Source organism: Prosopis cineraria, unplaced genomic scaffold, assembly GCF_029017545.1.
Source record: "Prosopis cineraria cultivar Desert tree isolate PC_DT_omini unplaced genomic scaffold, ASM2901754v1 PC4, whole genome shotgun sequence".
Lineage (NCBI taxonomy): Eukaryota > Viridiplantae > Streptophyta > Magnoliopsida > Fabales > Fabaceae > Prosopis > Prosopis cineraria.
Genome location: NW_026555335.1, coordinates 9906555 through 9934438, shown reverse-complemented (window position 1 = coordinate 9934438; position 27884 = coordinate 9906555). Strand labels below are relative to the sequence as shown.

The following is a 27884-nucleotide window of genomic DNA, read 5'->3' as shown; positions in this document are numbered from 1 at the left end:
TGATTTAATAAGTGTCTCTGAATTATTATAATAACTGAATTTTATCAATAATTGAAAATTATTAGGATACATTTGTTTCTTGAAAATTTAAAACAATTTTGTTCTCGCATATGTTGTTTCCTTTGATTGAAATTTGATACTTTTAAAATACTATAAAAATATCAATAACATAATATTGGTAACTAAGCATTCCACAACATAAATATGCAATAAAAGTCTGAAGTAAAAGGAGGAAGAAAAAGGCTATGTAGTCTTGCGAAACATTGGAAGTGACATACATACCCAGAGAACAGAGCTAGCAAATGGATATCCTTCACCAAAGGTTATAGCAGATGATGACTCCTTAATCCTTTCAATTTGGTTCTATAGAGTAATATAGAGGCAGATTTTCATTTCAATACATGAACTGTTAATAATTTTATGATAAACCAGAAAAATTTACCGCCAAGATCAAATTAAAACTAATTACCATTGGCACGTGGGAACTAGGAAGTGCTTCAAAGCTGAGGACCAAAATGCTCGTTAATTTCAGAATCACGTGAGCCTCACGATTTTCACGAAACGCAACCTCACGGGACACGTGAATATAATGCTATAATATAGATATGCTCATCATCATCACGCCACCACCACCACCACCAGCCGGGGTCCACCTCTGCGTTGATTTCTTTCCACGCTCTCCGTCTTCACCGTCCAAATTCTTAAACCTCACCGAAAAAAAAAGAAGAACAAATCTTAGCTAATCATATAATTATCCACGCTCGTTTTGAAAGCCAAAGCCACCAATCCCATTTTAATTCCAAAACAATATTATTAAATTACGCATTACTACATGATAATCGCTTCGCTGTTCGCACTTGGTGCTTTGGGCTGAAAATTTTATCACGTGCCGAGCACTAACAAACTTCTTCCTGCGTCCGCGGGTACGCGTCATATACATGTCAAAAGTAGGTCCCTTGCAGGAGTTATATCTGAGAATTGAGATCACTCAAGCGAGAAGTGTTCTACATCTCTGGTGGCTGAATTAGAGAAGCGAATAAGGGATCATTGACTAGCCACTGTAAACAGCAGCGGAGGATCAGAGCTCCGACACACTGAACAATGGCGGAGACTACGACGCAAGGAAGAGCCGCCCTCTTCTCTCCTTACAAGATGTCCAAATTCAATCTCTCTCACAGGTCTCACTTCTTGCTTCCTTCTTTCTCTCTCTATTTTCAGGATTGCTCTGATTTTTCGGGAATAGGGGAGAGAGATCGAGAGCGGATCGATTTGCCAGTGACGAAATTGGCTATGGATTTGTGAGAAATTTACCGAGTTGGTGTTGGTGGGATTGGGCAGGGTGGTGCTAGCGCCGATGACGAGATGCAGGGCTTTGAACTGGATTCCGCAGCCAGCGATGGCGGAGTACTACACGCAGAGGTCAACTCCGGGGGGCTTCCTCATAAGCGAAGGCACCTTGATCTCCCCCACGGCGCCAGGGTAATCCTTGTAATTTTGTGCCCTTTTCGAGGTCTTAATTCAGGACTGTTAGCTGGTAGTGGAATGAATGATGAATGAATACTGGTCAAAAGTGGTGTCCAATGAGATGATGATAGACACGTGGCAGGCTTTTATTCGGTGTGGAACCGCACCTTTATAGTGGGTTATGTTAGGTATCGGTGTCACCCTCACGAACTTTGGCTCTCAGCTGTCCTGTTTGTTTTAGTTTTTTAACAACTATAAGGGGTAAAAACCAAGCTATAACTTTTAATCTCAATTTTTTTTACACTATCAATATCAATTAGTATGAATTATCAATTTCAATTTAGTTCTAAATTGATTCCTCCAATAGTTTTTTTAACTACAAATAGATAATTCTTATAATTTTTTTCTACTTGAAACAATGCAATCTTTATAATTTATTAATTCAGTAAATTGAAATGACTGAATTGTCTGAATGGATAATTAAAATAAAGTTTAGGAATTATATATTTTTTTTCAAGAAAAAAAACAAAAAGTAGTCAGTCCCTTCCTCCCACCCACTAGTCACTAGCCAGGTTCACTAGTAACAAGAGTTCAGGCACTATTTGTGAGCAAGGCTAAGTTTAAAGAAGTGTTATGTATTTTCTTCAAAATCTTACTTCAGTCCTCTCAGTTTTAAAGAAGAAAAATATTGTGTTCCAACTTCTTTAAAAGGATCAGTTTAACCTTTCTTTCAGATCGATCATTCCTCCAACAATTTACACAAAATTTAATATTTTACTACTCAAACCTGACGTTTCACTTCAGTCACAAGATTCGTAAATTTGACTTTAAAATTAGTTGAAAGTGCCGTAAAAGAGCAAAATTTAATCATTGGAAAAACAGAAGGATAACGTTACCTTTTTATAAAAAAAGTTACATCATTATATCATATTAAGCGACTTAACTATGCAGATTTCCGCATGTACCTGGCATATATTCAGAAGAGCAGGTTGGGGCATGGAGGAAGATAGTGGACGCTGTCCATGCCAAAGGAAGCGTTTTCTTTTGCCAACTCTGGCATGTTGGTCGAGCTTCTCACATAGGTAATTGCTATTTTATGATATCTGCCCATTTTCATGTTTGAATCTGTATTATTCTGGGAAGTATGTATACTAACGTATAGATATAGGATATGGCATCGACACAGAAAGAGTGATATGGCATAATTTCAAATATTCCCTTGTGATTTGAAATTGTCACATAATGTCTTTCTTGTCTAGTATGAGTATCTATTGTGTCTCACATGAGTTAAGTGTTTGTGTTTTATATAGATCTTACCAAATCTGTGCATCTAATATTCTAAATATCATGCAAAATTTGTCTAAAGCTGCACTACTCATAAGATTTGAATAGTTTACGTAGGCTTTGTCCAAAGCACAAAGCTTACATATTCTAGATCTTACCAGATCTATCATACATCATAAGGGGTGGCTAGTATTTGACCTTAACATGGGCAGCCTCCCTTGTTTACACTCGATTCTTAATCATAAAATGGTTAAAAAGAATAATTCAAATTTGATCTTTTCTCCAACTGCAAATGAGGCGGAAGAGATTTTGTGAGTAGAGAATAGGCAAAAGAGTTTAGAAGGTGCTACTTTGGACTGAATCTCTTACAGGGGGTAGCTACCTGATCGAATCTCTTGGATATTCGTATTTATTCAAGTTGCTAGGTAGCATTTAAATGGACTAAACAAGTTATAAACACACGTATCCCATTTTAACTGATTTTGATCCATTGAAGTGCACTTAAAAGTGAAGAGAGATAGACTTAGAAGGGGACCTCATTTTTAGTGGGGCCCATTTTTTTGTGTATAATACTTTAGTTGTGGTGCAAATTATGGGATTCAAATCCCATATTAACATGTTATAAATATGGTAGATATTTTATGAAATTATTCTAATAAATAGGTTGAAATTGGATTTTAAATGTGCTTGATTGATTTTGCCAAACTCTGGTTTGACGTCTTGATGATATTTCATATTTATCTTTATCAGTTAGGAGGAGTCAGGACTTATCCTCGTTTTGGCCTTTGTACTTGTGAAACAGTTTATCAGCCCAGAGGGGCCCCGCCTATATCGTCCACTAGCAAACCCATATCAGCGAGGTGGAGAATTCTCTTGCCAGACGGGTCATATGGCGTGTATCCAGAGCCTCGAGCCCTGAAAACTTATGAAATACCAGACATCGTGCAGCATTACCGGCAAGCAGCAGTAAACGCTATTCGAGCAGGTTGGTTTCCCTTCGGTTTAGTTTTAATTATATACTCACATATAAGAACTCCTTCGCTTGTAAATTGTCATTCCCAACAGTAATGGTCGCCCTAGTCTATCGTTTTAGCTAGTTATTATTTGGCTGGGGACTAAAAATATATACTTTCTTCATCATATGGTCCATTGAGTGATTATGAATAATGCATCTTTTTAATTAAAGGCTTAATAATACCTAACGCGTCAAAAATGTAGTCTTTTTCATGCTCATGAAGGTATGGTCCACATTGGGGAAAGTTAACCCCCTTTAGCTTAATAATGCATACTTATACTATTGGCTTCAAGGAGCACTAAACTAATGAAAAGTCATGTTATAAAGTTCTCACGCGTTTGTTGGTTACTGTGATTCATTTGATTTTAACGACCCTTTTGGCTGATTCATGCACCGACACATTGATTCAATGCCATGTGACAAAAACAGGTTTTGATGGAATTGAGATTCATGGGGCTCATGGGTACCTTATCGATCAATTCTTAAAAGATGGAATCAACGATCGAACAGATGAATACGGTGGATCACTGGAAAATCGTTGCAGATTCCTAGTGGAGGTGGTCCAAGCAGTGGTTTCTGCAATCGGAGCCGACAGAGTCGCCGTGAGAATCTCACCAGCAATAGACCACCTGGATGCCATGGACTCTGACCCACTCAGGCTTGGATTGGCTGTGGTTGAGAGGCTCAACAAGCTCCAACAAGAGTTAGGCTCAAAGCTTACTTATCTCCACGTGACACAACCTCGATACACTGCATACGGGCAAACAGAGTCAGGCAGGCCTGGTAGTGAAGAAGAAGAAGCTCACTTGATGCGGAACTTGAGGAAGGCTTATCAAGGGACGTTCATGTGCAGCGGTGGATTCACTCGGGACCTGGCAATTGAGGCTGTGGCTCAAGGCGATGCTGACCTCGTATCATTTGGTCGTCTTTACATATCAAATCCAGACCTGGTCCTTAGGCTCAAGGTTAATGCGCCTCTGAACAAGTATAATAGGAAAACTTTCTACACCCAAGATCCCGTTGTGGGATACACAGATTACCCCTTCTTGAACCAAGAAAGTGGGCCTAAATCACTCTCGCGTCTTTAATTGCTCTTCCTGTTTCGGGTGTTGTTTATATTATTGCATGATTGCAATCCACGAAACTTGTCGAAGGGTTCAATCCCTTGCTCCAGCTTTTGTGGATATATATATATATATTTATATATATTGAAACTGGTAATTATAAAAATGGTCCCGACTATTTCGTTATTATCTTTTCTTTTGTTTTTTTTTTGCAACTTTTGTTTTGACTGCCCCTTCGTTTGAATGATCGACAGAAAACTAGGAAATTGCCCGTGTAATCAAAGAAATTGCCATTGCATTTTATTTGGGGCCTGATAGGCTTCTGCGTAGAAATTTTTGGAGAAGGTTTGAGAAGACTTTGAGTTCTGACGATGAGGAGGTTTCCCGCCTATTGATGCATATGCTATTTCTTACCTTGATAAATCACGATAATTAGATATTATAAATTAAATGAAAAAAACTCAAGGGTAAATACTTTTAGAGGTGCAAAAATATAAGGCGAGCCGGCGAGCTCTACCAAATTATCATTCCTGTTTATCGATTGGGCCACTGATCTGCAAATGCCAGGGCCTACTATGTTTTCGTAAAACCAAACAAAGCCTTCAACAAAATAATAGAAGTATCTATCAGCCACCATCGTCATCATAATCAATATATTATATAAAATCAAATAATCAAATAAATTATCAGGATCTCCCACATAAAGTTCCAAAATTAACCTACTTTTCTCTAGTGCTTGTTAGGTAGGTCAGTCACATCACGTTATTTATAATTTATTCATTAAAAGCACAACATTTCGATGGTATTAAAAATAAATTAATTTTAATATCAATAATAATATAAAAAAATAATAAATTAAATATGTATTTTATTATAAAAATAAAATTAATTAAAATATTATCAGGTAATACTTTATTTAAATAATTTAAAGTATTTTAATTAAAAATATTATAAATGATGTGATACATTTAGTTTATTAAGAATTTTTTAGGGCCTAGGGGTTAAGTTAATGCTTATGATTACTGCTATAACTACAATTAAGGATCATGAAGCCACTTCTAATGCGAAACAGGGAAAACTGGATAAACAGGTCGCATGTTGGGATAGAACAGTCCGAAATGTTGCTCCACACCAGCAGGCTTAAGATTCTCATTGAACATGGCAAACACAAAACCTTCGATGAAAGCTTCAGGTCTCTTTGGTGTTCCTGCCTGGGAAGCAATGCGTCTCACAAAGTTCTGATTGTAAGTAGCAGCCATTGATACAGTTGTGAGGTCGCCATTACCACCAGAAGGCCAGCCACTCTCAGACACCACAACGTCCACGTCAGCAACCCCCACTTTTTCCATCGCCCAGAAAAACGCATCTATCATAGCATCAAGCATGTTGGAATACCCAAAGCTTCCGTCCTGAACCACCACGTCCTTCGCATTGAACTGAGCATAGTCCAACCGTATGTTTCGAGGGTCAGACGCATATGCAAAATATGGATACAAATTAACCAGAAGAGGATTCGCTTGAGCTGACAGGAACCCCAGAATCCCAGTCATAACCTCTCTTGATTGGTCTGAGAAGACAGAGAGCGAAGGTGGATACGAAGTCCCCAAGACAGAGATAGGCACAGAGGTGGTCACAGAAATGCCACTTAAATGAAAAGCATCGAGTATGCTTTGAAGATTCTGCATCACTGCCAGCACGTAGTTAGCCAGATTCCCAGGAACCACCTCGTTTCCGACAACTATAAAACGAAAGACAATGTCCTGAGAGTATGGTTCTACGTAGGTTGCGAACCACTTGTTCACGGCTTCGATATTAGCGGCCATGGTTGGCAGATCCTCGTTTCGAATGCCGAGAGTAAGATCAATGTTGGTGTTTCTGAGGGCGTCAAGAACGGCTGTGTCAGGGTCGAATAGCCTCACCTTGGTTATGCCGTTCTTCTGGTAGAGTTGGACAACCTCGGCCGGAGGTGGCAGGTTGTCTCCTAGTCTTCCGTAGTTAACACCAATAGCAACGAACGCATCTGCGCTTGCTGCTAAAGCACTCAAGGCAAGAACGATTTGAATCAGTGTCATCATTCTGTCCACAAAAGCCCTGCAAAAAAAAAAAAAAGGTTAATTAGTACTTCGCCCAACTCCGCCTATGTTTATAGCCGGTCCCAAGCCCGGGTAAAGGAGGAGGGTTGTGTTAGGCCATCAACAGCCAATGTAAAAATTTGTTGAATCTATCATGAACATGGACAATAGACGTTATAATGTTAATGCTAGGTCGTTGCCCGTAAGTAACGCGCTGCATGGCTCGAGTACAGTGATAAGTGAGTTAGAGTCGCTGCATCGGCGCCCGGATGTAGTGTTAAATGAGCAAGGGCTACCGCGTCATTCTGGACGCACGCGGCTAAAGAAGTTAGTCCATAAGAGCAAAATTAGATTTGGTACTTGGAATGTTGGGACATTAAATTGTAAATCTGTAGAGGTTGTAGGGGTTATGATTCAAAGGAAAATCAATATCCTTTGCTTGCAAGAAACAAAATGGCGTGGAGAAGAAGCTAAGGATATTCAAGGTTTCAAACTTTGGTATACAGGAAAAGTAAGTGCACGCAATGGAGTAGGCATCATTATAGATAAGGAGTGGAAGAAGAACGTTGTAGAAGTTAGCAGAATTGGAGACAGAATTATTTCTTTAAAAATGATAATTGGACGTGAGACTGTTAATATTGTTAGCGCTTATGCGCCGCAAGTCGGGATAGAAGCCAGTCTTAAGGAATTATTTTGGGAGGATCTGGAGGGGTTGATTCGACACATACCACAGAGTGAAAAGATTTTTATTGGAGGAGACTTTAATGGGCATGTCGGGAGGGAAGCTGGTCAATATGCGAGGGTGCATGGTGGTTTTGGTTTTGGAGAGCTAAACAATGAAGGGCAAACTCTTCTTGATTTCTCATTGGCGTATGATTTTAAGATTGCCAACACTTGTTTCAAGAAGAGAGATGAGCATCTCATCACCTACAAAAGTGGAGCCTCAAGGTCGCAGATTGATTTTCTTTTGGTTAGGAACACAGATAGAAAACTTTGTAAAAATTGTAAGGTGATCCCTGGAGATGCTGTAACGACACAACATAGGGTCCTAGTCCTTGATGTGTGTATTATGAGTAAAATCCAAAAACGTCGACAAGTAGTAACACCAAGGATTAGGTGGTGGCAATTAAAAGGTGAGAAGCAAGATATTTTCAAGCGAAATCTTTTGGATAAAGGAATTTGGGATTCTCAGGGAAGTGCTAACATCATATGGGAGGATATGGCTAAAAAGATACGGGAGGTTGCAAAAGTAGTTTTGGGAGAATCGAAAGGTCCTGGTCCGAGAGATAAGGAGTCTTGGTGGTGGAATAATAGTGTACAGGACAAAATCAAGTATAAGAAGAACTGTTTTAAAGCCATACATTTGTGTAACAATGAGGAAAATTGGGAGAGGTACCGTATGGCTAAGAAGGAAACTAAGAGAGCTGTGGGTGAAGCTCGTTCTAAAGCTTTTGAAGAATTTTATAAGAACCTTGAGACGAAGGAAGGAGAGCAAAATATTTATAAGATTGCCAAGAGTAGGGAAAGAAAATCAAGAGATCTAGAACAGGTAAGGTGTATTAAGGATGAAGAGGGAAGAATTTTAGTTACAGATGATGAAATTAAAAATAGATGGGAGACTTATTTTTCTAAACTTTTCAATGATGGAGAGGATTCATCTAGTAACTTGGAGGATTTAGTAACTGGTGAAGGAGAACAAAATTTGTCATTCTATCGAAAAATACGTGATAAGGAGGTAAAGGAAGCTCTTAAGAAAATGGCAAATGGTAGAGCTAACGGACCTGATTGTATATCTATCGAAGCGTGGAAATGTTTAGGTGAAGAAGGGGTGAGATGGTTAACTAAGTTATTTAATGTGATTTTACGGTCCAAGAAAATGCCTGATGAGTGGAGGAGAAGTACATTAATTCCTATTTATAAAAATAAAGGAGATATTCAGAATTGTACTAACTATAGAGGGATTAAACTCATGAGCCACACAATGAAATTGTGGGAGAAAGTAATTGAGCACAGGTTGAGATTGGAGACAAGTATTTCTGAGAATCAATTTGGTTTTATGCCAGGTAGATCAACTACAGAGGCGATTTATCTACTAAGGGGATTAATGGAAAAGTATCGTTGTAAAAATAAAGATCTACACATGGTTTTTATTGATTTGGAAAAAGCTTATGACCGTATACCAAGAGAAGTGCTTTGGAAAGCGTTGGAAAAAAAGGGAGTACGGATTGCTTATATTAAAGCCATACAAGATATGTATGAGGGGGTAAAAACTAGTATAAGAACGCCTAGTGGTCAAACAAAGGATTTTCCTATAAAGATTGGGCTACATCAGGGATCATCTCTGAGTCCTTATTTGTTCAACTTGATTTTAAATGTTTTGATGGAACATATTCAAGAGGAAATCCCGAAATGTATGCTCTTCGCGGATGATATAGTTCTTATAGCAGAGACAAGAGAAGAGGTTAATTGCAAACTTGAGTTATGGAGGAGGACATTGGAGTCGAAAGGTTTTCGTCTGAGTAGAAGTAAGACGGAATATTTATATTGTAAATTTGATAAAGGACTATTCGAAAATAATTTGGAAGTGAAATTGGGAGATCAAATTATACCTCAAGTGGAAAAGTTTAGATATTTGGGAGCCATTATCCAAAATGATGGCGAAATCAGTGGAGATATTTCACATAGAATTCAAGTTGGGTGGTTTAATTGGAGAAAAGCTAAAGGAGTTATTTGTGACCGTAAGGTGCCTAATAAACTTAAAGGAAAGTTTTATCGTACTGCTATCAGACCGGCAATGTTATATAGTAGTGAATGTTGGGCTCTAACGGGACAGCAAGAGCATAAAGTTGGAGTAGCAGAGATGAGAATGTTACGATGGATGTGCGGACATACACGTAAAGATAAAATTCGAAATGAGCACATACGTGAAAAAGTGAGGGTGGCACCTATTGAGGAAAAAATGGTAGAAAATCGGTTGAGATGGTTTGGGCATGTACAAAGAAGACCAAGGGAGGCACCAGTGAGAAGAGTGGAACATATAACTTTGAGTCCGATTAAGAGAGGTAGAGGAAGGCCTAAGAGAACACTCTTGGAAGTTGTTGAACGTGATCTCTTAATTAATAATATTTCTAAAAGCTTAATAAATGATAGAGCACAATGGCGTCTTGCAATCCATGTAGCCGACCCCACCTAGTGGGATAAAGGCTTGTTGTTGTTGTTGTTGTTTAGTACTTCGCCCAAATACAGTGTTTCAGAGGCAAAACGGTACACTTCACAGTATTAATGACAAAATAAATAAAAGTAGATATTGACTGGCCATTACATATATAAATCCTTGATTATATTTAATTATTCAAGCAAGTAGAGCGAACCATTGACAAATTTGACAGCACAAGCAGCCTTTAATTAATTATAATGCTATTAGATTTGCTTCCTTTTGGCTTTGATGCCGTAAAGCTTCGTACTTGTTTGTCTTTATCAATATAAACTTCTTTCGTGTAAAAGGTGTCGAAAAAAGCTCTCATAAATTAAAAACTACAGAAACGGAAACCTGAGAAAAAAACACATACATGAAGCTTTATATTTGTGCTAACCAGTCAAAAACAAGAAGAGGAAAGGAAATAAAGAAATTGGATTCCAGTAGCTTACAGATTTGAAGGTATTGCTGAATAGAAGATGAACTGTTCTCAGTGCCGGTCTTTATACAAAACAAGTTGTGTGTAGTATTCCTTCCTCGGGCTTTATATATGGACATACATATTTTGATACACGAACTCTTATTCTACCTTTGGTTTCCTGATTCGGAGAAGATTTGTTTCCTTTTTTAATGTGAATTCTTCAGTAAGTTACTCATCATCAGTTTGCCGTGTTTCAGATATACTAGGAAACTTTCATTAAAATGGAAATTAATTGCTTTCAAACTTCTGAGGTGCAGATATTCCTCTATATATCCTCGGTCATGAACGAGTTTCCTTTTTTCTTGGCCCACCATTGATCATGAATCTTCTTACATTATTCCGTCATTCGCTTTTTCAATGACAATTCTCAGTCTTTGATATGATGAATACTTGCCGCTTGTAGCCCGCATTAGCTTTAGTAACGAAATTCTTGGGAATTGTTTGTCAGATCAAAATATCATGATACAGATGATGTCGTTTCGCTAGGAAGGTTTGCTATGTTATTTTTTGATACGATGTTATTATCAAGAAAGTGTCCTTTCTTGGGCTGCACTGACGCTACCCCTATTTGGGCCGACCACGATTTTCCTTTATTTAATCATAAAAAAAAAAATTATAACTTGCAAGGCAATTGAAATTTGTGTACAGATTTTCACTAAATTAAGTACTCCAAAAATATTTTTATGAGAAATTAGAATAAAAATGAGTTTTGTTCCTTTCCACAGAGAATGGAAATGAGATTTTGATTAAATGATATATTCCTTCCGGTGCAAAATATAAACCTACTGTTTGATGTGTCATGAAAAAGAATGAATTTTTCTATTTTATTGGACAATAATGCCCCTCATTCATATAAAAATATAATATTTTTTAATAATAAAAAAATTTGGTAATATACTGAATTAAAAATTAACATATTTAATGTTAATTTCTGTACTGATGACAAACTATATCCTTCTAGATTTCTCGTATTAAAACGGTGTCACATGGGTTAGTATATGTTAACATCCTATACCTATATATGAGGTCATACCATTTAAATGTGTATGAATCTTATAAAGATCATATCATTTACTCAGATTGATTTACGACCTGGAAATTTGCAAGGTACTAGTGTCAGGTTTTTACATTGCATCGTTTTCCACGGTGCAATTCAATGTCACAGCCATGACAGCCCTTCTAATCTTGACATTGAATCTTGGATTATTTTTAAACTACAACGAAAGTAACCATGATTTTGCAGTCAAAACGATTTACAAAGAAAAGTATAAGGGAAGATTTTGTTGCAATCTAACCACAAACTAAACTAATTAATTAGATTGGAGTAATTTAAATTTTGTCCCTAATTTGCCATGATCATTTCTTGACACCAAAATCCTTCGAATATTATTGGGGACAGCATCTAAACATGGGGATACAAACATTGAATCCTTCACTCAACAATGGTTTAATTTCAGGAAAACCCACACAAAAATTAGAAGATTAGGAAATATAAGAAGATAAGCCAATAACTTCCTTCTTTTCAACATATATTAGTGCCTTATTACAACCATGGTTTTCAAATCTATCAATGATGGGTGTGACCCAAAAAACCCTACTAATAAAAATTATGGATTTTACCCATCCTCTTTTTCTCATCCCTTCTGACATGCGAGCCAGATCTTGGTTTCTCATATTCTCACTTGTAATGAGAACTACATTTTGTGAAGCCGTGTGATGAGGATCGAATTGATAGATTTCATAAAATCAGTAGAAGAATATAAAGGCAAAATCAAATCTCCATAAACCCATAAGGTTATTCCTATATCAAAATTCAGGAATAGAGATAGAACACGAAAGTGTACCTGAATCCATCATCATGTTTCTGTACTCAATTATATGATTGAAAAGGTGTGTTTTTTAGATTTGTTATTGGTAAGAACGCTGTATATTTCCAAGAAGGAGGATTGGAGAATGTTCTTTCCAACTGGCCAAACCAATGATCACAACCTCTATATATAGAGTTAATAAGTTTGTGATATTTATGATTTGGCCTTCTAAACAAATCATAAATATCACATTAGTCTCTATACATTTATCCCATCACAATTATACCTTTAAGTCTTAAAACTTTAATCTACATAGATCACTTTATTTAGACTTAATTAAATAATGGCCACATTAATCTAAATAGACCACTTTATTTAGACTTAATTAAATAATGGCCACACATTTTTAATATATACATGTGTGGCCCTACATGTTGGATTTTATTTACAACAATCTCCCACAAGGCTACATATGTAAATCTTGATAAAAATGTGTTTATCTTTATGAGCTTAGAAATATGTGCCATTATATATATAGGGTATAAATAATCTAGTCCATTGACTAAATCAAGATAGGATCAAAGAGGCCTTTGTCATAAGTACACAATGACTAGGCCTAGAAATAGTCATATATACCAACACAATCAATGTCATAGATCATGGATGTGTAGCATGGAAAATTACATGCAATATGACCTATACATGTCTATTTCCAACTAGTCATCCTTACTTTAGTGAGATCATTACTACAATATGATGTGATAGAATGGAACATAATAACTTTATTCTTGATCAGAAAATACACTTTAGCATAAAATAGTCTTGTATTGAACACTATATACTTCCACTATACTAGGATATCCTCAAGATATGAGCAACATACTCTAGAAAGACCTCTAGTTCTAATTCCACACTTAAGACTATCTTTATTTAGACTTAATTAAATAATGGCCACACATTTTTAATATATACATGTGTGGCCCTATATGTTGGATTTTATTTTCAACATGCACCTCTTGTAAAACATAAATTAGGATTTACGAAGATCTTGCACCAAAGAATCTAAAGATCCCTCATTGCGAGATCAGTAGGAATGATGTAATGGGTGGTGCTATATTGAACAATTAATACATGTCAATATATCAACTTGTGAAAGAGATTTTCAATCAATTGGTTTGTATAATATTTTTATGAGAAATTTTTTCCTTTTGTAGGGGGAATGGAAATGAGATTCTGATTAAAATAACATAAGCATATGATTTGATATGTCATGAAAAAAGAATGAATTTTTCTATTTTATAGAACAATAGTGTCCTAATTTATGTAAAAATTAATTGACATATAATTAATTTTTAATAATAAAAAATATCTGTACTAATGATGTAACATTCTATTTTTAAGTTAAAAATTAATTGAGAAAATAAAAATTATTCAAGTATTTGATTGAGTTTGAGGACTTAAGGGAATATGTGTATTGGGGATTTAATTTAGAATTTTTATGAGTTTGAGGTGTTAATTGAGGAATCATGTGTGAATGAAGTTTATTGAGGTTAATTAATCACTTAGGCACTTAATTATGATTAAAATTAGGCTTGGGATTATGTATGCGTGTTATTTTGGGTCTAAATTAGGTTTTGGTTTGGGTCTAGACCTAAAGTATTATGCTTAAGTGAGAATATGTGAATTGTGTAGTTAAAGTGGCATTCATCATGGTGAATAGTGCATTTTTTATATTATTCGCTTTGACATTACCAAAATAACAATACGCATAATAAGTCACAATAGAAATTGAGGATAAAAATAAAATTGTAAAATCATTATAAATTAAGATCCCATTAAAGGCCTTTTATAAAATATTTATTGAGCTCAAAACATTATTAAAAACTAAAAAACACATTTCAAAGCATAAGGACCAAAATATGGGGAAACAAAAAGAATTAGGGCAAAACAATAATTTACCTTAAATTAGGGCACATGTGCCATGGCATATTGCTCACTTATTGTGATACATGGCACAGAGAGCCAAGGCTTTCACTGTGGCACAATGCATTGTCATGATAGCACATGGAGATGATTGGAGTGGTTTAAGCATCTATACAAAGATTATTTATAGATCTAGCTAATGACACCAGTTTCACCCCAAAAGGATCACCCGTTTGGAAATTGAACTTCACACAACTTTTCGCATCCAATTACACAAAATCTAAATTAAATGCCATTAGCCTTCTCCAAGGCTTGAATTGTAATATCTCACTTTACTAAACACAACTAACTAATAAAATTAATGGTAGTCAAAAGATTAATCCATAAAGGTGATTACCAAGTTTTAGTTCAAAATTAAGGGATCCCAAGTTTTCTTAATTAAAATGAGTTTAAATAAATCATAATCTCATATATCAAAGTAAAAATAAGTTACAAAAGCATGAGATACCTTAGAGGAGTGAAAAAAATAAAAACAATTGAAAGAACAACTTATTTGCTGTGAAATAGGGCAATGTGCTGTGGCTTATGCACACTGCGCCGCGACATCTTTCTCTTTGTGCCATGTGCCACGGCTCAAGTACCATGTGCCATGGCGTGTTGTACAAAAATATCACTAGATCATGCTATCATTTGACAGCAAAATTAGTAAACTTTTGATGTATCTCGATTCTTCGTCTGACATCTAAATCACGTGATCTAGGTGTTTATGAAAAGCTCTTTTCATAAATTAACTAATGGCACAAGTTTTACTTTCAAAATAAGTCACACCAGGAAGTTGAACACCTAAACACATTTTGATTACTTTTCATAATTTTTTACAATAAAGGGTGTCCAAAACCCAAAACAAGCGCTAAAAGTATTTCCTAACACCTAGACCATGTCCATTAGACTTGAAACTATTAGTACAACACATCACATGCACTTAAATATTCATATACCACAAAATTACTCTTCAACCCCATTGTATTAAAAATAAAAAAGGAAGGCAATTTCTATTGCATTGCATCAAAAACCATTTTAACATGTGTAAAACATCATTCGTACACTTGCACTAGTATTTTAGCCCTATCAACATATATATATATATATATATATATACACTATATATCATACACAATAACTCAGGGCCCAAAATACAACTTAAATATTGCAACAATAAAAAAGTGCAAGTATGATGGTATGCAACCTATAATTGGTAATCATATTCTATTACACAAAATAAATATAAACTAGAGACATATAATATGAATGTACTAATTCTTAGCCTCTTAAGTTTTATCCCTCTCAGCACCAGAGCTAGAGCTTGTAAAGTGTTAAATGAAAGAAATGAGTCTAACTACTCAGTAACCAAGATAAAACCTACCCTATGTAGTTATATATCAATCATAAGTCAAACCCATGCATATGAAACCAAGTACTCAAAACATGTTTTAACACATATCATAATTCATTAATCTAGTTAACACATCATTTCACATATACTAGGTACATAATTACAAGACACTCACACATGTGATCATGACCCACCACAACACGTGACTTGCCATAACTCAAAATATGTGAGACGTATACACTTACATAGGCAATGATCAACCAACCTTATGCCCTTTGTATTTCTTCAGATTGAAATCATGGGCTAATAACAATGAATAGGGCTTTGTTCATGTAATTAGACTATCCAAGCTCACCAATCGTGAGGTGTAACTTGGCCAAAGATCATATGACTCACTCTCAGACTATGGCTTCCCCTACTCTTAAATATTTGAGGTGTCTCATACCTTAAGTTATTTTTCTTGTTGAACCGGTGGAGAAAGTTAGGTTCTAATCATTCGACAAACTATAAGACAGTCCCTCGATAAATTATGAGACAAGACTATATCCCCTATGCATTGAAGGGCAACCTAAGTGCCATATGAATTTTTTCTCTACTCCCAATCCCTTGGCAAACACCCGCCCACTAATCATGCTATCAACGATGCTCACTCATTTTTATATTTTCATTTATTCATTGTTAGAGTCAACACGTTAGGCTTGCAACCACGCTCTATCCAAGTGAGCATCAATCCTTAGTTTCACTTATATCACATAAACACATCCTTTTCAATCTCAATTACTCATTTTTATCAAGTTTATTATTAACTACTCATTCAAAACACATTATAAACATGCAATTCATCTCGAATATCACTTATACAACTTAAAAGTCATTTGCAAATCTCATTAGCATGTTTAATGCATATCAAAATGATTAGATAAACACAAGGTTTCATTGCATGATGTACTTATACAAGTCAAATTTTGCATACTAAACACATAATTAACACCATATTATAATTAACACATAACTACCTAAAGCAGAGTTCCCTTGATTACCTCAAACTCCTGAGAGGTTAAAGTTTTACCCCTCAGTGTTATAGCTTTCAAGCTTGAATTTTCAAGCCAAATAGGCATCCAAGAGTTCAATATACAATTTACCAAGTTAACTTTTATTAACATTGCCAATCTCACACATTTCAACTATAATCCTCCCTTTCTAGATTACCCAATGCCTACATTATTTATATTTGGGCCTACCCATTGAGTTTATTATCTATCTTTAACATTATATAGTTTTACTGAATACTCACATTGCCATTAATACCTTAACAACCATAATAGTGATAGATTTAATGTCCATTTTTAGACATTAATAGAACTCACCATCCAACAACCACTAAAATTATTAATACTAGGTTTAAATAATCTAAACAATTCCCATTAACTTTATTTGAGTCAATGGGTATGGACTCATAATTTATATGGATCGAAATCATTATCTTCTTTCAAATCCTAACTCAAATCCTTGAGAAAATGAAAGAGAAAAAAGGATTTAAAAATCTTACCTTTGATGATTTGAAGCTTTAAACCTTCTTAAATCCTCCCCTAGATCGTGCCCTAGTAGAGAAAATGTGAGTTTCCTCCGTTTCCCTTTTCTTCCCTTCTATTTTTTACATCAGTTCGTGATTTATTTTTGTAGAATTCATACTGTGCATCGTGACGCCTGTCCCCATGCACTACAGCATGTGGTATAGAGAAGACAGTTCTTGCCTTGTGGCCTTATGCATTGCGGCTCACCACACACGCTCTGCGGTATATGGGATAGAGGTTTTTAACTTGTTTTGTTCTACTTTTTGGTCCCCAAGTGATCAAATTTCACTTTGAGCCTAAATTATACCTGAAATTCCAACTAAAAATACTTATTATTTTCCTCTGACCACACACCACATCACTTACTTAATTATCATAATCAAGCTTAGTAAATCAGGGAATAAAAAATCAAGATGTTATACGAATTAAGTCTGATAGTTAACACATACTTAATAGAGCATTTACAAGTATAATAACATAGTTCAAACAACATTTGGTTACTTAGACCTCAATATCCACTAATAAAAGGGGCTATCTACTCAATAAATTCATGGCCCATTAACTAAACTAACAAATTATCACATCAACTTTAATATGACAAAATACATCCTTGTAATGGTAATTCAGCTCTACTATATAGTCATAAAATCAAATTACCATTCTGGGCCAAATTATAACATACTTACATAAGTAGTCCATGCAAGCACACTAAGATAATCATCCATCCTAATTGGAAATAATAGTATATATATTCAAATTACACATAAATCAAAAGTCTACGAGGCATTACAAAAGTAGAATTCTATGATATTCTTTGCCCTTAGTCGTCTTTCCTTTTTCTTTTATCGGCTGTGTCACCTATAAAATGTAACATAAAGTGAGATAAATTTTCAATAACCAAATAAACTATACTACCTATTAGCTAGTTAAAACATAAACAAGTATGTAGAGTAGGAACATGTTATAAAATACATTCAAGTTATAATATCTTAGATTTTAATCTCTAAATTTAATTAATTAATTAACAGTAAAAAGGTAAAATTGAATGTTAATTATTTTAGTAACAATTTGTGAAGGCTAATGGGCCTTTTGGTTTTAGATACAGTGCTTAGATTGGACTCAGATGGGTTTTGGGCCACCTAGGTCTAAGTAAAAGGGCAAAGTTTTAGGTTAACTCATGCATGCCATTCATAATGGTGAATAAGAATTCTCATTATGGAGAATAGTCAGATAATTTAAATTGTAGCTCACATTCGAGTTATAAAAAAGAACGAAGAAAGGAAAGAGATTCAAAGAGAGGTGAAAGGAAAAGACTTGGGTCAGTTACGGCATGAGTCGATTAGCATTAGGGGTGAGTAAAATTGAATCAAAATCAAAAATCAAACTGAATCGAATTGAATTTTGTATATTTGATTCGAACTATTTGATTTTTCGGTTCGATTCAGTTTTTTTATTTTAAATATTTTAGTTAATCAGTTTGATTTAGTTCTTAAAATTTAAAATCGAATAAATCAAATTGATTGAATTACATATAATTTATTAATTTATAAATTATATTTAATTTATAAATTATTTCATTTGATTTTTATTTTTTATTTTAATAAAGAATAAAAAATGATAACATCACTTAAAATCCTATTTCGGTCAGTCACTCTTAACCCTATTTTTTATAAATTTTTTATTTGATTATTCATGCCTCTATAATATTTGGATTTTATGTCATATGGGTGTAATTAAAATAGGCTCATATTAAAAAAAATGAATAGCAAAAAAGGCCCAATTTTATAGTGTTGTTTTTTTAATATTTAAAAAAATGGGCTCAATTTCAATAGCCCAATATAAAATTAAAAAACCAAATTAACTGACCAAACCGAATTATCAAATTTCAGTTCGGTCCTTGTTCAGTTTGATTGGTTTGTTCGGTTCAATTCGGTTTTCATTTTTAGTGTTATTTGATCGATTGATTTTGTATGTTTTAGGATCGAACCGACCGATACTCACCCTTAATTGGCATTTTGGAAGAGTTTTAAGCTTGATTTTACTTAGATATATCTTCCTCTTCCCTCTTCCCTCTTCCTTCCATTTACACATTTTAAAACTGAGTTTTATGGTTGGGCATGTTATTTTAGACCATGGGTCTTAACCCAGTAGTTTTAATGGGATGAATAAGAGTTATTTTACTTATATAAACCAAGTTTTAAGGATTTTACAAGGTTATAAGTTTTAGGCTAGGGTTTTGGATGAACCCTATCTATTTAAAGGAGAAATTTGGATTGTTCAAGTGTTGTAATTGTTGATATTTAAGCTAATGAGAGCTAAATAAGATTAATCAGACTTAATAAACTTATTGTTATAATTTTGAGCTTACAGTTGGAAAAATGGATTATTAAAGTGAGAGTTTTGGGAGTTGGGAGTATGAATTTAGTTGCTAGTTAGTGATATTAGTTTTGATAATTATAGATTATTGTTATCATATGGGTTTTGAGCTTGATCCTAACTCAAGAAGCAAGTCATGTTAGGGGGTAACCTTTGAATTCTCTAAGGTTTGAGGTAACCTTGAGATCTCTAACTTGTGCTATTTCTTATTAGATTGGGTATGATTAATTTTGCACTTAGGAATTATGCTTTTTAAACATAGATTAGCTTTTTTTTTGTAATTTTAGAAAGATTTATGTAAGTGCAACTTGGTATATAAGATGGAATAAGTAGTTTCGAAAAAAATTTACTTTTATAACATTCAAAACAAGAATGTTTGAGCAATTTATTTGTGCTATATGATGAGTTGCATGATTATATTGATGGTGAGAGTTTGCCTTAGTGGAGTAATGATTTGTATCCACATTGATCATACTTATACCCTGAGGCCTTAGTGTTTGGTATATTGCTATACCCTTAAACTCCACTAAGTAAAGGTGGTAATATGATTTACTTTTAAATCCCAACTAGCGAAGTTAGTCACAGGGTCTTGTGACACCTATATATTCGAGATAGGGGAATCCATGGTTTGAAAATAAGAGTAAAACCTTAGTTAGGTCACCTTCATGATTAGAAAGCTTGGACTATCCTAATCACATAGGTTTAGCTCTTAATTATTGTGTAATATATGGATTTAGTCATCAATAATGGAGATTTAGAGATATGGATGGTCATGCATTGCATTGTATTATGTGATAATAATGTTGAATTATTTTATAATTGCCCATTTTGCATGCCTTAATTAATTTAACTTGTATGTGTATGATTTAGAGTTTTTCATTGGTTACTTAGTAGTTATACTTACCCTTATTCTCCATATTAAATGCTCTAGCTTTGGGAAAGTTAAGGAGAGGTCACCTGAGGCATAGAAATATGTGATTCCTACAATATGCCTTTTCCTTTTTGTTTACATGTATAATTAATGATGATACATTTCCAACTTAGGTCATATTTTTTGGTTTACTTGCACCAATTCATGTTAACTATAATTGATATTTGTATTTAGTGCCTTAGCCCCCTAGGATGTGTTGTTTAAGTGATGCAAGGTCTAAACACTAGTGTAAGTAGGTTTGGAGTTAGCTGATATTACTTTTGATGATTATAAAGTGATTAGATCATGAATTCATGTTATATTGACCTTCCCATAGTTTTTGTTGAAATTGGGGTTGAGGAATCAAAATGCTATGCATGTGGTGCATTTGTGATTGGGTGCATTGAACAAGTAGTCTTAATTCATAGGGACTTGATCTAGGTAGGTGTTTTAGGCTTTTGGCACTTGGTGTGAGTTTTAAATCCTTTGGAATGTTTTAAGTGTAATAAAGGAGTAATTTTAGTTCTTAGTGTCCAACTTTTTATTAAGTTGAAATTTTGTATTGAAACTGGCTATTAGTTAGCTTACTATCTAAGTCTTTTGTGGACACCTAGAGTACCTTAATTGAACATCAGGCAAAAGCTTAAGGTGCATTGAAAGTTTTCCCTCAATGCTATGCATTGTAGTTCATTATGGTGGATGATGCTTTTACCACGAGGCATGACATAGAGAGGCTTATTACAGCGTATTGTTACGTTAGCTATGATGGATGTCCTTGAACTTGTTAATAGTGGTGAACAAGTCTTGTAATGTCTTATTTTTATTTAGGAATTTAATTTAAAAATATAATATTAAGTTTTTATTTAGAAATTTAATTTAAGGAAATTATAAGGTTTAATTACTAATTAAATTGCATTTTGGGAAAAATTAAAATTAATAAGTTTAGGTAGCCTTTTTATGTGAAGAAAGGCCCAATATTAAAGTCCACTATGAGTTTCACTAAGTAGAGGAGAGAGGGATAGGGATTATATTAGGTCATATTATATTCAAGATTAAGTTATAGCCATTCGAGAGAGAAGTAGAGAGAAAATTATTTTTACATATATAGAGAGCGTTCTTGATAAATCAACCTTCATGAACTTTTCACCGTTGGATCAGGCTTAAATTTGGTCATAAGGTTCATAACATCTAACTTATCCTTTTCAATGGTTGGATTATTGATTAGTTTCCTAACTTCATCATTCATAATAGTTGTTTTGCATCTTCACGTAGTAGTTTTAGTAAATTGATGTTTTTAAATTTATTTACTGTTGGATTTGGCTAAAATTTTTCTAGCAAGTTCGTGACATTCAATTTATTATTTTTAATAGTTAGATCTTTGATTAGTTTTTTATGTAAAATTTATTAATTTCATCTTTCATATGAGATTTAACCTGAAATCCTAGACCTAATGAATAATCCTTAGGTTAAATAATGGATTACGAAGAGTTAGAGTTGGTTTAGTTAGACTCATGGGGGTCCTATGAATTTAATAAAGTTAATAAAAACTCTAAATTAATTGGCAGAATGAGTTTAGAGTGTTATGTTAGGTCATGAGTAGCATTGGGCATATAGCTATGATTGGTAATGATAAACTCTATGATGTTGATTGTAGATTAATATTTTGTGGATGTTGTGCATGATTGGAGACCCTGTGGAAGCATGCTTTACCTTTCATTTTGATTGATTCAAGGGGTGGAGGTAATCAAGAACCTAAATTCCCTTATATATTAATTCTAGCATTTATTGTATATTTTTTATAAATGATGTTCTTGAGGAAAAAAGTTTAAGCATGAACTACACATACATGCATATATATGAGAATGTGTAAAAGATGTATGTGTATGTGATTTATGTATTGCAAGCTTGAGTGATAAACTAGAGTATTGAATGTGATATATTATGAATTATTGTGGAATCATAAATTGTTGTTATTGTAAAATTATGAATTTTTGATGAATATGTGATTTGCATATGTGATAAAAATGTTGAGAATATAAGACTGACATGATCATAAATGTGATGTACATGTGTGACATAGATAGGTGGGAGTTCACCATGCAATTTGAGAGAGTATATTTAAGTCCATGTGGTATGGACAATATCTAGGTAGTGCCCAGAGTTGTTTAGTTATTGCACCAACTTTGATAAGGGTTAGGTGTGGTTTTGGCTTAGCTGATAATACTCATTCTGGGAGTAGGTATGTGTACTAGCAAATATATGACACCTTGTAGGCAGGAGAGTCTATGGTCTAAGTTTGGAGAGTAGTAACCTTTGGCTAGGTTACCTCTCAAATATTGGAGAGCTTGGGGTAAGTCAGGATATCTAAACTCAGTCTTGTTACTTGGTAGCCCATGGACTCAGTAAGAAGGAATAATGTTATAAGGTGATAGATGATCGTGCATGTGTATTTATGTAAATATGTAGTATTATATGTGATTTTGTTATTCGGGGTATGGGTTTATCATACTTACACAACCTTAAATGTTGTTTGAATATATGTTAGAAGTTAGGAATTTCTTAGTCACTGAGATGTTTATCTCACTCCTCGTTGCTAATATTTTTATAGGTGACACTTCATAGATGCAAAGGAAAAAGGAAGTAAAGGAACATAATTAATAATTGTTTGTAATGCCTTAGTGTGTATGTGTAGAAGATTTATATTTTGTATATTTATACATTGCTAACTATGAATGTTAGTACATATTAGTTGTGAGTATGTATTTTTGATAGATTAAATTAACTAACTCTTTGAGTACAAGCTTATGAGAGCCATGGTTAGTTAATTGAGTAAAAGATGAATTCATGTTTATGCTTGTTGAATGAGAAGTATGATAGGATTATACTAAAATGTGAGATAAGTTGTGAGTATTAGTGGGTTAATTAGTAAGTAAGTGCTCACAAGTCTTTTAAGGAAATTATTTTTAATATTATTTTTAATAATTATATTTATAAGGTGAAATTTTCATGCTTCCGTGTACTTTTATACTCTAATTTATATTATAATTGGTCTTAAATTGAATTGGAACTTGCTCTTTTAGGGTCTCATTAAAAATTATGAGGTTTTCACTTTATTAAACTCATGTTTCATACTTTTCTAATATAATAGTGCCTTATAAGTATATTTTTAATCATTTCTACCATGGCAGAGTCAAATCATCTTCTTCAAACACCCAAACATTAAGAAACTTTGCATAGAGGAAAGGAGAAACAGTTAGGAAGCTTATTCGGATGTTAAACTAGCTTAGAAGGCATCCAAAATAGTCCAAGAGTGAAACCTTAACAGACCTATGCTCTCCTCTATTGTGTCTTACTCCTTCTCTCTATTTCTCTCTTGTTTTAAATGCGGGTTTGCATTTGATTTAAAATAAAAATGCTTGTCTACTAACCATGCATGCACTATGATGGATGACACGCCCATGTTTTGGGCCCCTTACCTTGGCCCAGTTAGCCTAATAATACCTATCTTAATCCAGTCCTAAGGTTATCCAAGGTCCTAATACATCTCATAGTGATTCAAAAATACATTTAATTCAATTAACACTTGAATTCCTAATTTCCCTCATTAATAAATGAAATTCCAACATTAAAAATTTGATATGTTATAATTCTCCTTTTTTGGTAGGAATTTTTCCCCTAAATTAGCTAGATTTTATAATAAGTTTCATGTGGACACTTGAATTACTTGAATCAAACAAGTGTATGAAAAGTTATACTCGTTTAAAGTTTAAGATTACTATATGTGTTGTCATTACAATTGTTAGGCATTGTGTGTTATAGTGCATGTATTATTGGCCATGGCACACAGTATAGAGGGGAGAATATCCTCTCTATGTCATGTACCAAAGTGCAAGTGTCATTGGCCACGGTGCATGGCACAGAGGGGAGAATATCACACATGAGACACATACCACAACACATGTTGCTCCTTAGACAAAAATGCCCTTGTTCATTCTATATATTTTTTGAAATAGTCCTTTTAACACTTTTACCCTTTTTTAATTTATTTTTGAATAATTTAGCACCTTGGAAACTATGCTTCACTTTTAATTACCCCTTTTTAACATTTCATTAGATTTTAAATACTTGTTTTCAATGAGATCCCATTAGGTACAACTTATTTAACTTAGTTTTCCATTTGGTATTATTTGTTTAATTTATTTACTTCTTAAATTACCATGGTAGGTATATTTACTATGTTTAATCTTTTTTATCATGGTAGTCTAATTTGAGAAATGTTTTAATTATAAGAAAAGTTCTTTCTCTCATGGTAAGCTTCTATCAAAAAGATTTTAACTCTTAATTACTATGGTAGACTCTTTTCCACCATAATAGAGTTTTGAAATAATAACTCTTGCTTTTTTGTATCATGGTAAACCTATTAATATCATGGTATTGTTCGAAAAAAAATAAGTTTTACTCTTTATCATCATGGTAGACACTTTCCTACCATGGTATGTGTTTAATGGTTAAAGTTTGATTGTTGAATTATATTTTCAAGAAAAACCAGTTTAAAATTTCGATTGTTACAATTGATAGAGAAATTTTTTGATAGACTTGGTGCACCACATCATCCATGGTCCAACAAATAAAAATATGACATTTAGATGGCGTTAAATATAAATTAATTCTAATATTAATAATAGTAGAGAGAGAAAAGGTGAGAAAGTAAATAAGTATTCTATTATAAAAATAGATTCATAAAAAAATAATGATATATAAGATTTTATTTGATCAAATTAGTGCAATTTATTAGATAGACTATGATAATGTAGTGCACTAGGTTCATATAAAAATTTCTCCTAATGATAAGCTATATCTCCTATATTTCTTATACTAAAATGTAGATATAAATAAAGTAGCATCGTAATATTAGTATAATCGAAACTATATCATATAAGGATATGCTAAACATGCCTATAACTATATATGAGGGAATAGCCTAAATGTATGTGAATCTTGTAAAGATCAATATTATTTCACTCATATTGATTTAGGACCTAGAAGTTTACATGGTATTAGATTCAGGTTTTTCCTTTGCATTGTCTTTCACTATGCCATTCAAAGTCACGGCCATGACACCTACTCCCACCTTTACATTGAAGCTTGGATTACTTTTAATCTACAATGAAGGTAACCATGAATTTACACTTAAAACAATAAAATATTATGAAGAAAAGTACAGGGAAAGTTTTTGCCAGAATCTAACAAAAATTGAACTAATTAGAGATTAGGGTAATTTGAATTTGTTCCTGATTCACCACGATAATTTCTTCACATTGAAATCCCTTGAATTTATTGGGGACAACATCTAAACATATAGGGATACAAACATTTGCGTCCTTTACTCAACAAGGATCTTATGCAAACCATAATAAAAAGTTAGTCACTATAAGAAGATTAGCCAATAATTTCCTACTTTTAAACTTATATTAGTTTATTATTACAACCATTGTTTTCAAGTCTATCAATGATAGGTGAGACGTAAAGAACCTTATCAACATAAATTTTAGATTTCCCACACCCTCTCTTCCTCATCCCTTCTGATATGCAAGCCACAAACTTGGCTTGATTTCTCATGTTGTCACTACCTGAAAGAACTACATTATTTGAAGCCATGTGATAAGGATTGCACTTATTGGAAAACATAAATTAGAGTTTGTGGACATATCTTGCACAAAAGAATATCTAGATCCCTCATACCAAAATTAATGGGAATAGTATAATGTTGTAATGTTGTGTCATAGTTACTAAATGTTATTTTGAAGGAACCTACAAATGGAAATTACCAGAATGCTCAATCACCTTGTTTGAGATCTAAAAGAGCACTTTGACAAGGTAACATGGTCATGAATTTTTGCCCTTGGTCATGTGATAAACTCCCTTATATATAGTTATGAGTTTTTACTTATGGCTATTTACTACATGAAACTTAAGAAGCTATGGTAACCATAGTCTGTATTAGTTGTGATCCTGTGCTGTAAATGTGAACCCTCTGAGGTTTAACAGATGTTATGCAACAACAAAGGCTCATAAATTGGGCATATGAGATGATCGTTATAGATGACATAATAATGTCATTTAAAGGCTGAACGTTTGGAATCCTCACTTGCTTATTTGCATGAAAATCACATCTACGAGTTTTGACATTATCCCTCACTATTAAGTTTCAAGACTTGGAACCCATATATACGACCTAATTAAATATAATTTGGTTGAAGTTTTTTATTGGCATATTTGATATTTAAACTTGAATTAGATCATATTTAGGTCAAAAACAATACTTGAATCTGATAAACTCCATGTACATGCCAAACTCCCATAAATTAAAAGATATCTCACAATTATTTTCCTATATTTTGATCAACCAAACCTATTAAAATAAAGGTACAAGTGTAAGGTATATAGTTGATTCTATCACATGCATATGTGCTTGCATGTGGATTAAACACACTTGCACAATTTTTTTTGTTAGAAAACATTTTTATAATTGTAATGTGTGTGTGTGTGTGTAAATTTAGCTTTACATGATAATAATGATTGCTAATTATTATTTTTTTAAAAAAAATTAAAATTATCCTAGATTACCTTGATGACTCTGCTAATGATGAAAAGCAAAAACTATATTTGTCTATGTTTTGGTTAAACTAAAGTTGTTACATATATGAGTTCGAATTTCCAATTACTTGTTTAAGTGATGAGAATTCTATATATATTTATGTAATTTCTTTCTTTGATAGAATATTTATGTAATTTCTTAATAGATATGAATTTCATAATTTGGTAAAAAAAAAAAAGATAAGAATTTTACAATAAACATTTTAAAAATGGCACTTAATATCTAAATTTGATAACATTGGGTTAATATGCAATTTAAACTTTGAACTATAATCCAAGGATGATTTGAATCATATAATCATAATTAGTACATTTTAAATTTTAAAAAATTAAAGTTTGAGCAATCTAGTCTCTGCTATTAATTTGAAATAAACATTAATTTTATAGGCCAATGAATTCTACCTCTTTACCTCTATCTTTGGCCCTCACCCCTTTAGGTGGCATATTTATCTCCCTCTTTTCTCCCCCTTATCTCTCTCTTCCCTCAATTCTTTATCATCAAATCCATGCACAACACCTTATGTGACCATGCTAGATTCTTCTGCACTAGAGCAACCTCTGCTGAGGCCTTTATTGTTGCCTTTCTGACCATGCAATCCTCAAGTGCATGGAAGGGCTTGAACTATTCGAAGAAAAGAAGAAGAAGGATTTGTGACATGTTCAAAGA

General features: G+C 33.5%; 2 protein-coding genes across 2 annotated transcripts; one reads left to right on the top strand and one right to left on the bottom strand.

The window, feature by feature from the left end:
• The first annotated feature begins 951 nt into the window (after nucleotides 1-951).
• LOC129310072 (12-oxophytodienoate reductase 3-like) lies at nucleotides 952-5016 on the top strand. Its single transcript, XM_054951912.1, has 5 exons — nucleotides 952-1178; nucleotides 1339-1479; nucleotides 2416-2546; nucleotides 3551-3733; nucleotides 4193-5016. Exons 1-5 carry the CDS (start codon nucleotides 1102-1104, stop codon nucleotides 4849-4851), a joined length of 1191 nt encoding a protein of 396 aa, XP_054807887.1. The 5' UTR covers nucleotides 952-1101; the 3' UTR covers nucleotides 4852-5016.
• An 869-nt stretch (nucleotides 5017-5885) lies between these two features.
• Nucleotides 5886-26218, bottom strand: LOC129308830 (probable glucan endo-1,3-beta-glucosidase BG4). The gene is made up of 3 exons (XM_054950220.1): nucleotides 26093-26218; nucleotides 25612-25721; nucleotides 5886-6918 (listed from the first exon to the last, which is right to left on the bottom strand). The coding sequence occupies exons 1-3, from the start codon at nucleotides 26216-26218 to the stop codon at nucleotides 5886-5888; spliced, it is 1269 nt and encodes a 422-aa protein (XP_054806195.1).
• Nucleotides 26219-27884: the final 1666 nt, after the last annotated feature.